Source organism: Sceloporus occidentalis, unplaced genomic scaffold (genome assembly GCF_023333645.1).
Source record: "Sceloporus occidentalis isolate IW3139 unplaced genomic scaffold, rSceOcc1.0.p SCAF_3, whole genome shotgun sequence".
NCBI lineage: Eukaryota > Metazoa > Chordata > Lepidosauria > Squamata > Phrynosomatidae > Sceloporus > Sceloporus occidentalis.
Window position 1 is genome coordinate 27198093 of NW_028316983.1, and position 14614 is coordinate 27212706.

The 14614-nt window shown below is 40.9% G+C and overlaps 1 protein-coding gene across 2 annotated transcripts in view; it reads left to right on the plus strand.

Annotated features, from left to right (window-relative positions):
* PREX1 (phosphatidylinositol-3,4,5-trisphosphate dependent Rac exchange factor 1) overlaps positions 1-14614 on the plus strand; it is a 288057-nt gene that overhangs the window by 104739 nt on the left and 168704 nt on the right. For both annotated transcript variants that reach the window (XM_089513873.1, XM_089513874.1), the window contains exon 2: positions 12791-12862. In XM_089513873.1, the coding sequence (XP_089369999.1) occupies positions 12791-12862 (72 nt within the window). The remainder of the gene's footprint in view (positions 1-12790; positions 12863-14614) is intronic.

Sequence of the window (14614 nt, forward strand, 5' to 3'; positions counted from 1 at the left end):
TAAGCCTGCACTCCTCACATTCTGTGACCAAAAACTAACATCTTGTTGCCCTTTAATAATATCCAGAATCTCCTCCCGGAGGCATCTGCCATGGAAGCAGTGTATGCTGGCACAGGTAGTCCAAAAAATATTTTCAGAGCTCTATGCATATGTGCTGAAAATGCTTCCAAGCCTTGATTGGGATCATTTGGATTATAGCAGCAGAATGGCTATGCAAGAGCCAGATATACATGGCTGCTCGCCTGACAGGTTAGCCAGTTGCAGCTTTTGTCAGGGTCAGTAGAGCAGATCAGTTTTTGTGCCCTGTGCTGACTTTGGTCGCAGGGTTTAGAGAGCTCAGGATGGTGTTGCTGAGCATCTGGAAGCAATACTCTTTGCACTGACTATTAACAAAAAAGCCAAAGTGAAGATGGTGATTCAGAATAAGAATCTCAAATTAACTCTGACAAGAAGAACACTGGATTTTCTTACAATGTAATACTGGATTCTAGACCAGGGGTGGGTGACTATGGATACAACAGGGGCCAGTTTCCCTGCCACCCCACCCCAGAGGATTACACTGTTGCATTTTGGTGCACTGGAAGTGAAGTGATGCTGTGTCACTTCTGGACATCATTTTGCCAAATTTGGGGGCAATTTTGTGGTTATTGGGAGGTTTTTTTAATTTTGAGGACTCTGAGAAACTAAACCACTATATTTGCAGTCAATATTAGTTTGACTGGTTTTTGAGTAGAAATTTACTCAGATATTGGCACAGAAATTTAAATTTTTTTGGGTTGGAGGCTTGGGGGGGAGACACTGCAGTGCGGCTTAAGGGGCTGCATATTTGGATGCCAAAGGCTGCATGTGGCCCAAAGGAGGTACTTCATCCCTGCTCTAGAACATGGTCCACATCTTTAGCTGGGGATGGTGAGTCGCCATAGGTGACAGGTAGAAGGAGCCAGCATCAGAATGCTGGGGAAGAAAACTGTGCCATCAAGTTTATCCTGTATCACCTACGCTAGCTTGATGTCTTAATCAGATCCCATAGCCAAGGTTGAAGAAATGGCTGCTCCAGTCTGCTTTTGTGCACAAAATGAAAGGGGGATGCCCTCTGGTTCTTCATCCCATGCAACAGCTCCAACAGGCCTTGCCTGAAAGAAGAAGAGCCCTCCCTCCATCCACTATCTTGAGAGAGAGAAAGGCAAGCCATCTTCCCTTTTCTACTATCATTCCCTTCTCCTTTTGTGTCTTGTCTTTTTTGGATTGTAAGCCTGAGGGCAGGGAAATGTCTAATTAACAAATTGTAAGCCGCTCTGATAGTCTTGGCTGTAGAGCGGGGTATAAATAACAACAACAACAACAACACAGTGATTTGGTTGAGCCCTTGGTGAAAGAAGAGTGGCGTGAGCTTTTCTTGTCTACCACACATATAAATTCCAGTATGAAATGGGCCTTCTGTGTTAATTCACAAATTCATAGAGTCCTCATTTGTAAGCCTTTTTTTCTTCCTAAAAGGGAAAGTAGGCAGGAGAAAAGACACATAAGGTTGTGAGTTCAGTACTAGCAAAAGGGCTCAAGCTCGACTCAGGCTTGCATCCTTCCAAGGTCGCTAAAATTAGTACCCAGATTGTTGGGGGCAATTAACTTACACTTTGAAGCTTACCGCACAGGTCTTCAGGGCCGTTCTCAGAATGGCCCGGCAGGAAATGGAATGAGTGGGGGATGGATTTTACTGCACACGCCAGTCCCTCACTCATTCCGTCCCCCCTCTCTTCTTTTCCCATTCCGTTCCAGAGGGAACGCTTTTTGAGAACTGTTCTGAACAGTTCTCAAAAATTGCCCCCCTTGGAACGGATTGAGAACAGAATAGAGGGGGAACGGAACGAATGAGGGACTGGTGTGTGCGGTAAAATCCGTCCCCCACTCGTTCCGCACTCGTTCCTGCTCCTTACGTTCCATTCTCAGAACGGACCCAGAGGACCTGTGCGGTAAGCTTCTTTGTAAACCGCTTAGGGAGTGCTTAAGTGCACTGATAAGCAGTATAGAAATGTACTTGCTATTCCTATTGCTAAAGTTGTAGATGTCTATCCAGCCCTACTAAGGGATAGGGTATCTACAGAGCATTGTCTGTCAGATGCTGAAAAGGCTAACCACTGGACAGAAGAGGCAACAACTATTTGAATCTATTGAGGTTCCCCAGTGTGACGCTCAACACTACAAGAGTCTTATATTTTCATTGCCATGTGGAGTCTACATTGTGGTGTAACTAATGTTATGGAAGGGAAAGATAGCCCATGACAGTAGTAGGCAAGTGCTGAATAAGAGTGACACTTCAAAACAGCAGGAGACATCTGTGTCTGCCAGTCTTCTTCATTTGTAAGATTTGCATTAACAAAACCAACCCCAGTAGTTGGAGCTTGGTGGCATCTTTAGATTTTGTCTGTGAAGGGTGAAATGCCATTTGTGGTTTGCTGTGGAACTGTGCCATCGGATTATGTGTTGACAGATTCCATTGGCTCTGATACCACTTGTGCAAAAGAGCTTCTTGGCACGGCATTCCCCGCTTTCATATGAGGAGTGAAGAACTAGAATGGGAGAGGGGGAGGGATTGCCTTTGTAGTTCCTGAGAATTGACACTGAGCCAGAAAAGTTTCAAAGTGATGCCGCCAAGCTTGTGGATAACTAACACAGTTGTGTGTGGGTTTTTTTTTTAGTGCATTTGTATATGATGAGGAAAGAGGTTGCAGAAAAAGTGAATTTAATATTAATAAATAAGTAAATTTATTAATAAATAATATTAATAAAATATCAACATGGTGTGTTGTCTGTGTGTAAATTCCATTACTTGAAAATGTATGTAGCTATTCTTAAATGTCGCTGTGTTTTGCAGTTTTAAAGTTATGGCTGAGCTACTTCAAGCAAACAGGAAACTTTGACCTGGAGGATTACAATAAACCTTTCAGGCTACTTTAAGCAGGCTAATTGTAACTCTTTTGTAACACACAGTGTTTTGAATTTACCCCAGCTTTAAATCCACTCTTCCTTCTGTACAAAGCTTGGGAAATTACTTTTCTGGACTACAACTCTCAGAACCTCACCTCCCAGCCAGCTGTGGAAACTGATTTCCAAAAAGATAACTTTCCTAAGCTTTAATTTTTTGTGAGTTTTTTTGGTTATGTGGCCATCTTCTAGAAGAGTTTATTCCTGATGTTTTGCCAGCATCTGTGCCTGACATCTTTCTCTGAAGATGCCAGCCACAGATGCAGGCAAAATATGAGAAATAAACTCTTATAGAACATGGTCACATAGCCTATAAACTCACAAAAAACTATGGATGCTGGCCATGAAAGCCTCTGACTTCACATTTTCCTAAGCTTCAAAATGTGTAGGTGCGTGCACACACATGCACACACAATCCTTCACATTCTGTTCAGTATGTATCTGACGAATAAGTAAAAGGAAAAGGGTGCTCAACCTGAGGATAATGGAGCAGAGGACAGAATAGGAAAATTTCAGCACAGAATCAGCAAAGAGATACTACAGGAATACCTTGTTATCTAAATGAATTTAAGTCTCCAGGACCAGATGAACTACATCCAAGGGTATTAAAAGAACTGGCAAATGTAGTATCGGAACCGTTGCCAATAATCTTTGAAAACTCCTGGAGAACAGGAGAAGCCCCAGCAGACTGGAGGAGGGCAAACGTTGTCCCCATCTTCAAAAAGAGAAAATAAGAGGATCCCAACAATTATCGTCCAGTTAGTCTGACATCAATACCAGGAAAGATTCTAGAGCAGATCATTAAACAGAGAGTCTGTGAACATCTAGATGGCAATGCCATAATTACAAAAAGTCAACATGGTTTTCAGAGAAACAAGTCATGCCAGACAAATCTAATTCTTTCTTTGATAAAATTACCAGCTTGGTAGATGAAGGGAATGCTGTGGAAATAGTATATCTTGATTTCAGCAAGGCCTTTGACAAGGTTTCCCATGACATTCTTGCAAACAAGCCTATAGAATGTGGGCTAGACAAGGTAACTGTTACATGGATTTGTAATCGGTTGACTGGCTGAACCCAAAAGGTGCTCAACAATGGCTTCTTTTCATCCTGGAGAGAAGTGATTAGTGGGGTCCCACAGGGCTCTGTCCCCAGTGCTATTTAACATCTTTATCAATGACTTGGACAATAGAATTGGGGGCATACTTATCAAATTATTCCTGACGTTTCACCAGCATCTGTGGCTGGTATCACCAGAGAATTCTAGCATGGAAGTGAGTGGGGTATGTATATTTACTGTGTGACCCTAGGTTAGGAGGAGTGATTTGCATGTTAATAATAATAATTTATAATAATAATATTTTTTTATTTATATTTCCCACCTCTCCCTGTGGATCGAGGTGGGATTACAGCAATAAAACAATGACATTACTATTAATTCACTAAAATAACAGATCATCAACTAACATTCACACTAACATTCATACAATCGGATCGGAAGTGGAGTATTTAAGATCTCTTATAAAAGATCAGGTGTGTGTGTTGGTCTGTTGTTGAATGGCAAGGCCTGAAGGTGATCCATTGTCTGCTGGGAAACCCCCCTCTTCCTGGGTGGTTTTCATTTGCATGTGTTGAGTCTTGATTTTGGTGTTTTTCAGGACTCGTAGCCAAACTTTGTTTACTTTCAGGGTTTCTTCTTTCCTGTTGAAATTGTCTAGGTGTTTGTGGATTTCAATGGCTTCCCTGTGCATTCTGACCTGATAGTTGTTAGAAATGGTCCAGAATTCCAGTGTTTTCAAATAACATTCTGTGCCCAGGTTGGTTTATAATGTGTTCTGCTACTGCTGATTTTTCTGGCTCACCCAGTCTGCAGTGTCTCTTCTTAAAAGGGTAGTAGATGAGATAGTTAAGTCTCTTCTGCCTTAAAAAAAGTGCACTTTATGCAAAGATGCACAACATGTTTGAGAGTTAGTCTTTTCCTATGTCATTTCGCAGTCCTATGGAATAAGTGGTAACATGTAAGTGAATATGATCTTGATTCCAAAAGTCAGTGAATTTTAAAGGAACATGAGCCCTGGATGGGCTGTTATAGGTCCTGCATACCTTGTAAGGAAAGCTTGTACACCCAGAAGGAAGAGGAAATGTCTGTTGAGTCATTTGTATGCTTTCAGACTTAGCTGATGGGGAAGAGTGGTGTCTGCCTACTCATTGTCTCAGTCTCACATTGGCTCTAATGTAAAGTCAACATTACTTCCTCCCACGTGATGGAGAACTCAGATACAGCTGTCATAGCACCAGAATGCCCTGTTGGAGTGGTGGTTGATGATAAATTAGAGCAAAGTAGGAGAAATTAGGCTACTGGTGCAAATGGTGTGCAGAGAGTATTATGATAATTTTTTATACATTCAGTTGTTATTTATTTCTCTCTCCTGCTTTTCAGTTCAGAAAGATTTTAAATCTGGCTTACATTAAAAATAAATTGTTAACTGGGGGCGACTACAGAGAGCACCCAGCTCCTTTGTTTACAACTCCTTCACTGGATGCTGATTGTTTCTGGACACAATTTAAAGTGCTCTGTATCATGGCTCAGGTCTAGGTTATCTGAGGGACCATATTCTCCCATATAAGCCTGCCTGTATTTTGAGATCTTCTGAGGAGGCCGCTCTCTCTAGTCTATCAATGCCATAGCTACATCTTCTGGCAACACAGAAGAGGACTTTCTTGGTGGTTGTTCCAAGGCTCTGGAACTCAGTTCTAGACTGTCACCCTCCTTGCTATTCTTTCATAGCAGACAAGTCTGTTTTGTTTTGTCATGCTGTTGAGGACTGACTTTTCAGGGAGAAATGACCTTGAATAATGAGCTGCATTAGCTATGTGTTGCTTTCTTTTTAATGACTATGATTTTAAGTGATTTTAATTTTATTGATTGATTACATTTTAAACTTTTGTATGAGATAAATGTTTAGCAATATTTGTCATTTGTGTTACAAGCCACTTTGAGCCTCAGATAGGGAAAAAGGCATGATGATGATGATGATGATGATGATGATGATGATGATGATATTGCATAAAGGTTGCTTCTCTGCTCCTGCCAATATTTGTTGTTGTAGGACAGAATATCTCTTTGTTCCCATGCTCCCTCCAATTCTCATTAGGTCATCCTGTCTGTTCTTATTTGTTTTCATCCCACTGCACACCTCCACACAGTGGAGTAACTAGGGGGGTGGGAGGTGCAGACTAAGAGGGGTGTGAGTGTGACACCACTGTTCTTCTGTCTTTAGGCAGAAATGGGTTGTGGAGTTTGCCGGTGTCTCTTTAAAATGCTGAAGAGATTGTGTGAATGGGATGAGGCTCAGTGGGAGGAAAAAGGAGTGGCCCGGTTTTTAAAAATTCATTTTTTAAAAATCACATTTTAACAAATTTTCACTTCAGTCACATGGAACTATGTATATGTAAATGCATTTATGCTGTGTGCATGATATAGTAATTTAAAGGTATAATTTTTTTGCTAGTTGTTTGTGTCACAACTATTTCTATTACATTCAGTAATATGCAGGAATTAATAATGAGCAACATTAGTACAAAAAACATGACCAAGGATTCCGTATGGTGTAGTATGGGAGGATGTCGGGTGTGTGTGTGACACCATGAGTTACTGCACTAAGTGACATCAGCGCTAGTTATATCACTGCCTCCACACTTTCCCTACCTAGTGACATACTCTTGATTCCTCTGCCTTTCTGAAAGGTTTTTCATCATTTTCCAAGGATGTCAGCACCTCCCATCTCATCTCATCCCAACTGATCTGCTACAGCCAGAGTGAGCAAATTTACAACACACAATAGGTCGCCTACATCTACCCCCTGGTTCCCCAGTCAAGCCATCCCATACCGTTCACACATTTAAAGTATTTCATATAAAAAGGACTATTATGGTTTTTCTCTCCTATCTTCCTTGCTTCATGCTCTGTAATCAAAGTACTAGGTCCTCAATTCAGTCCATGAACAAGTGATTTTGAAGTAGGTGGCATACTCATTACAGAATTATATATGGCGCTAGACAAAATTGACACTACCTGCAGGTTGTTGAGTTACACTTCTCCCTTTTGTCACTGCTTGAAGAGAGTGCTGCTTATGATCTCAAAGTACTCTGCTTGTATGCACTTCACAGAGGCTAAACCAAAAGAGAGGGAGGCTTTCTTTTGTGGTTGCAAGTACGTGCAATGATGCAGGATAAGAGAATCTGTGTGCTGAACTAGCTCCAGAATTTCTTATTTTGAATACTACCTCCTCCATAAAGTGAGGGAGTTGGGAAGCAGACACATGACCTCAAGGCTCATTTTTGATTTCATAGCACAGAGAGTGCTAAGCAGGAGATTTAAGATAGAGAAATAGAAAGAATGACTTACTCACTTTGGCAGAACTTGAAACATTACTTTTAATTAAAATGAATGTAATGATGTGCTGAATCCATCTGTAACAGAATAGTAGAATGATGATGATGATGATGATGATGATGATGATGATGATGATGATTATGATAATATAATATTTATTTATATCCTGCCTTTTCCACTTTGAGGATCGAGGCAGGTAACAGCAGAGTTTATACAATATAAAACAACAAACCCTACAAGACCCCGGCCCAACCCTCCCTCCCAAGTATAAAATTAAACAATAAAACATGGTTAAAAATACATAACAATATGACAAAATTAATAAACAAACCACAAATAAGAGAAATAATAAAAAGAAGGGGGATTCAGTTGGTTCTGGACATTATCAATCAGGGAAGGCCTGCTAGAAGAGAAAGGTTTTTGTCGCCTTTTTAAAATCATTGAGTTAGGATAATTGGCAAATCTTTTCCAGCAGGTCATTCCAAGTTTTTGGAGCGGTGACAGAGAAGGACCTCAGGGAGGTCACCGCCAGCTTGGTCTTTCTAGATTGTAAGAAGTTTTTCCTGGAGGATTGGAGTGTATGGGAAGGATTGTATGTGAGGAGGCGTTCCTTCAAGTAGACTGGACCCAGGCTATGTAGGGCTTTATAGGTGATAACCAAACACCTTGTACTGTGCCTGGAAGCTAATAGGCAACCTATGTAGTGATTTTAAAATAGGTGTAATATGGTTGAACTTGGATTTTCCAGCAACCAGTCTGGCTGCCATGTTTTGTATCAGTTGGAGCTTCCAGACGTGGCACAAAGGTTGCTCCATGTAGAGTGCATTGCAGAAATCAAGACGAGAGGTTACTAGAGCATGCACAACTGTTTCTAGGTCCCGCTGCTCCAGGTAGGGCGCAACTGGCGTATCAGCCGAAGCTGATAACAGCTTCGCATCAATCTGAGAAGACAGTTGAAGCGACGAATCCAGGAGCACCCCTAAGCTGCGGACGTAGTCTTTCAGGGGAAGTGTGATCCCATCTAGAACTGGCGAACCTATCTCCATACCCGAATTGGGGTTACCTATCACGAGTACCTCCATTTTATTTGGATTCAGTTTAAGTCTATTTTCCCTCATCCAATCCATTACTGACTTCAGGCAGTCATTCAGTGGGGAGATGCCCTCCTTGGTCACTGAAACAGTCCGATACATAGAGAAATAAATTTGGGTGTCATCAGTGTACTGATAACACCCTGCCCCATGTCTCCAGATGATCTCACCCAGCAGCTTCATGTAAATGTTAAACAGCAGGGAGGACAGAAGGGCGCCCTGAGGGACGCCAGATGTCAGCTCTCTCATAGAGGAGCATCACCATCTGGAATCTGCCCGAGAGGTAGGAACGTAGCCACTGCAACGCAGAGCTAGCAATTCCCAGCTCTCTCAGGTGTTCCAGAAGGATACCATCATGCTCTTGGTCTGAACATGAGAGGATGGCTACGAAGATGAGTGGCCTTTAAAAACACAGATAGATACAAGATTTTTTTTAAAACCAATAATTACTAATCAAGATGGTTATATTGTAGTGGCAGTGTCTGAGGAGGGTGTTTCTCAATACCAGATGGAGGACATGAGTGGGAAGTTGTTGTTGTCCTCTTGCCCTGGCAGTGGGCTTCCCAAAGACATCTGGTTTGGCTGTGTGCAAATAAGGATGCTGGATCAACAGATGTTTAGTATGACCCATGCTTAAAAGTGTACAGGGGAGAGTAGCACTATCCTTTGTTCCTTTGTTCCTTTGTTTCTTTAACAACAGGAGCTGGTTAGCTGCCATATTGTTCCAACAGAGTAAGATAAAAAATAGGTGAAATTAATTGCTGTTTTCATTAGGCCAATTTAAATAGGGATATGAAAGCTTTGGGGGAGGTAATGAAGCTTTCCTCATCAGAAAGAATTTAAGGGTAGCAATTTATGAGGGTTCCTTTCACACTACCAAATTACAGAACTGTGGTTAGAGTTTAAGTGCCATGGGGGTGTAGCTATGGGGCTGGTGATGGGGATGAGACCATTGACCTCATAAGAGTTCTACCCCCCCTGCATGAAATTTTCTTTCAGCCCCCAAATCTCTAGCATTGCAGTAACTTAAAACTTCAGTTGAACTTTTAAAAATCCAATTTAGGTATCTAAAGAAAAAAGGGAGGTAAAGAGCAAATGTGAGTTCTAGATGTCAATGATTTTCAGTATCACACTCTCTACAATATTAGAAATTACCAGAAATTTGGAGAATGAAGGAAATTTTCATTTGGGCAGGTCAGAATTCTTCTTTGGGGCAGTGTTCTAGTGTTGTGCCCTCTCCATTACACCCCTGGGCTTCATTGTATGAAATCCTGGGGTTTGTAATTTAGTAAGGCTCTAGAGCTTGTGTTAAGAGTTCTAAATATTCTTCCCTAGACTTCAGATCCCAAGAATCCATAGGATGTTGCCATGCTGCTTGAAGTGGAATCATAGCTATATAATTATGTAGTGTAAAGTATAGAAAAGATACTGTACAGAGGAACATATTAGCAGTGACAGTAATGAGCTATTGCAGTTCCATAAGTCTGTTTGTATGCCACAGTGCAAAGTCTTGAATTTAGACTTACACTCTATAAATAATATAGCTTTTGCCACTGCTGTTTTACATAAAACAGCAGTAGCCAGAACATTTCCTATGTGGATTCTCCTTTGCCAGTCCAGAATATTTCCAGGGTTGATCAGGTTCAAGGGGTGATGTGTATGAGTCGGTTACAGAAAATAGTTAATCAAGGTGTGTGAAAAATTCTGCTCCTCATCCCCCTCATCTTTTATGCCTAGACTACTTTCATTTATTCCCATAGATTTTATCCTGGATGGGTTTATCCAAAGCTAGCCTCACTTGTTATCTCTCTTCCCAACTTCCCAGAGGGAAAAACATATTTTTATGCATACTGCATGATTAACACATGGATGTGTCTAACACAAGATGTAACTACAGTGGACCTGCCACATCTGAGGGCTACTGATCTGCAGATTCGACCTCCCATGGATCGTTATGCCCCATATTATTCAGTGGTGCCGCATACATGGAGATGTGCAGACATGTGCATGCCACATTCCATTGGATAATATGGGGTGCAACCATCTTTGGGTTTCTTTCCCCATCTTAGGGGTGGGGTGGAACTGAAATCCCATGGATGGGAAGGGTCCACTGTACTCACTTAAATGCTTAAAAAAAAAGCCAGCTCCATAGAGGTTAGATTAACTTCATGAATCAGCTTTGGACCTCCATATTCAGAGACAGTTATACCACTCCCTCCAATACTGAACAAAAATATGGTAGCAGTTTCTCCATAGATGGGAAAGACTCATTCAGTAAAGGAAAAGCAAATTCTTCACCACTCTACCCCAAATAGCCTGACAAGAATCTGTGATCTTCCAGAATACACAGATTTTTTTTGTTTTGTTTTTATGTGCCTTGAAGTCATTTCCAATTTACGGTGACCCAAAGGCAAATCTATCATGGGTTTTCTTGGCAAGATTTCCTCAGTGGAGGTTTGGCAGTGCCTTCCCTGAGGCTGAGAGCATGTGATTTGCACAAGGTCACCCAGCAAGTTTCATGGTTGAGCCAGAAACTGATCTCTGGTCTCCAAAGTTGCATTCCAATGCTCAAGCCACTATACCATGGTAGATGTTCTTTAAAGCAGGGGAAGGCAAGGAGAGAGTAAGCATTGGCCTATTCAGTCACTTATATTGGGTGGGCAAAGTGCGTCCCTCCAAATGTTACTGCATGGAAACTCTCATGAGACCTAGCTAGTATAGACACAGGTGAAAAATGCTGGAAATTGCATTTGTGTTGCTCCAGCTGCTTGTCATTATTATCTTATAGGGTGGGGAGTAGAGTTGGAAGGGACAGTATTGCTATTCAGGGAAGTTTTCATGAGGGAGATAAGGTATCTGTTGGGAATCTTGGTTTGCTGGGAAACAATAAGCAACTACTTTTAATCTGTAGCCAAACAAATAGGATGTCTTATGCTTTTCTGTTGAGAACACCTCCCCGCTACATACACACTCAATAGAAAGATACAACAAGAGCTGGCGGATGTGGCTGAATCAGACACTGGCATCTACAACAAAATCTTCTGGGATTAATTATTCTTAATTAATTAGATGCAGGTTTTCAAAGGTGGGAATGAGAAGTAGTGGCATCTGATGATATTATTAACGTTCCCATAATTGACTCCCAAAGGTATTACCACATTTGTTTTCCTTCAGAAATGTTTCAGCCACTTAATTTACCTATCTGGTGCTTCCTTCATGTGATGACACTCTTGAAACACACCTTGCTGTGAAACAAGCAAATATGGGTTCTTCCCATATTAGGAGGGGAAATGAAGGATAATGGCATTATCTCCAACTTATGTTATTGACTGGAGTTGGGAACAGGGGGCTAGATTTGACCTAACCCAGATATTCTTGTAAAAAATACTTTAAGTGTGTAGCTGTTAAACTAGAGTCCCAAACTTGGGTCACCCAGGTGTTTTGGAGTTTAGCTCCCAGAATTCCTGACTGTTGGCCAGGGTGGCTTGGGCTTCTGAGTGTTGAAATCTAAAAAATCCTGGAGGACCAGAGTTTGGGAATCACTGTGTTAAACAAAGAGAATATTTGACATATCAAAGAGGGAGAAACTACAATGAATTAGCTGTTTATAGGTCACCATGTCACCTCCCCAGCATCTGGGCAACCTCAGCGTCTAAAAGTGGTGCCTGGTGCTTTGCTTCAGCATGTTACTGTTTCAGAGAAGTTCTTATTGTTTCCCACTTGGCTTTGCTGAGACTTTTAGTCCTTTCTTTCTGCTTACTTTGACACAGATCTTTTCATGTGATGAGACCCAGGCATCTTGCTTCCTTAATCAAATCAAAACAGTCTAGTTTTAAAGGAAGAAGGGGAAGGGACTGAAGGGATAAACAAACACTGGCTTCCTTTGGTGTGCCGGTGATACCAGATATCTAGGTAAAATAACTGACAGAAACACTTCTGAAGGAATACAAACACAGTGGTAGCTGTGTTGCCCATAAGACAAATGTGTAAAGACCCTCTTGTGGTGACACCATTACTAGGCTAAGCAGAAAGAAAAAATCTGTACAGGTTTTCAAAAACCAAATGATTTGAAAGAGTATGTTTACAGGATGGGGGAGAGGGATAGATTCTGTCAGGCAGAAACACAAGGTGTCCCAGTAGTGAAGCGATGCATGAATTGATAGTTTTGAGTATGGAAAGAGATCAATCCTTTGCCATAGAAACCTCCAATTTTTATCTCAGGGCCTGGATGCTAATGGAAAGCTTGAAGATAAAAGCAGTGAAATGAAAGCAGTCTTACTTCAACAATAATCCTTTTCCCACTTTCTTTGTTCTCCTATAGGCGTTTCTGCACCGAATTAGACAAAATGCTGTGGACAAAGCTGAAAAATATATAACAGAGGAAAATGTCAAGGTAATGCTGTCAGAACATCAATTGCTTTGTGTATTATTGATTGATGCCAATCCCTGTTGTCCAGGTTTACATTCATTCCATCAGTTGTCTGTTAGTGATCACATAGCTGGGATTGCTGCATTATTTTCTATACACAGAATTTTTGCAGTTTTTAGAGAGGCCTCACAGGTAGATCTCGAGAGTGAATATTTTCCCAGCATGGTGATTAGAGATGTAAATCTTCACTAATTTTATCCTTCAAGGAACCAACAAATAATTGTGAGAAATTCTTTGAAAACCAGGCAGTTATTGAAGCTTGTTTGCAATGTAGAACTTATTCTGTGCAAAATTCACATTTGTTTCTTTGCACAGAAAATGGCATTTTCTGTGCAGGTAACATTATTTTTTGTGCAGGAAATGCTTGTGCAGGAAATTTTGCTTTCTGTGCAAAAAAACTGCGCAACTTTTACTCAGAATAAGTATCAAATTGTGAAGATTATTCTCAGTCCAGAATTCTTCTCCTAGAGTTTCTTAACACTTGAAATGGTGTGTTTTTTTAAACCATTTCCAGGTATTTTCAAATATTATTTCTATCTCTAATGGAAATGCATGATGAAAACCTTTACCTCTTGATCCCTAACACAATGTCTCTAACCAGTGAAAGAATGAATACGAGAGTGTACAATGCAATGGGAGTCGCCTGTAATATGTTTTATTTTTTGAAGGGGGAGGCTGTAAGAAATTCACAGATTTATCCTTTATTCTCTAGGCCCTGGACTGATGTACTGGCAGAACCCCACCATTTTAGACTCTGATCTGTCCCCCCAACAGTTCTTCTGAGACACACACTCATTTTTGCTCATTATTGTAGATGTGGGAGAGGAATGGATGTAAAGACCATGAGGAAAATGAATGGGGAGGTGCATGTTTGGTCCAGCACCTAATTTAGTGGGGGATATTTCTGGGATGTGGCTCTAAGTGCTGCTATTAACAACTTGACAACCTGAGATACAAGCCTGCTTCCTTCTTTCATCTGCTGTACAGATGAATTGTGCATGCCATTTTGTGAGTCTTTCTCTAGAATTGCATAGGATTGTCAACTTTTTCCAGCAAAGGACTCATTCAGATGTCTTCAACGGCTCTGCCGTGAGCAAAGTTTCAGCTGGTGAAGCTTGTACTTTTGTATGGATGTAGCAAACTAACAAAAAATGCTGATGAATTATATTGCTATTGTTTTTATTCCAATTAACCTATTGCCCCCAAAGGTGCTGAATATATCTGTTGCACAATCAAATACATCTAGATTCATTTTCTGTTCTTTGTTTTCTGATTAATTGTGTTTATGCCTGAAGCTTCTTTGTGCTTCGCTGTGCATGTAGAATAATATTTCTGCTTTATCCAGTGGCTGAAAGACTTGGAAGATTTCAGAAGCCCTTGTTGTGAAGGCTTTCTCCCTACTTCCATGTTCTATGCCTTAAGTAGCAAAAGATTTGACAAGTAGTTTCTCCTGTTTCAATAGGTCTACCATGTGAAAACAGCTACACCCCAGCGATAGGTTCCTCTCTTGCATGAAGCTCTTCAAGATGGAAGATTCTGTTTTATATATGGCTGAATTGCATAGATTTTATATTTTATAGAAAAAAGTAAATTCTTTAAAGAGAGAGAGAGAACAATACCTTTCTTACAAGTGTAGTCATTCTGCAAATTACTCTTAAGCTAAAAGATATTTTGTGGTCCAAGTGAATTTCTTGAAGCTGCAGTCATTTGAACCTG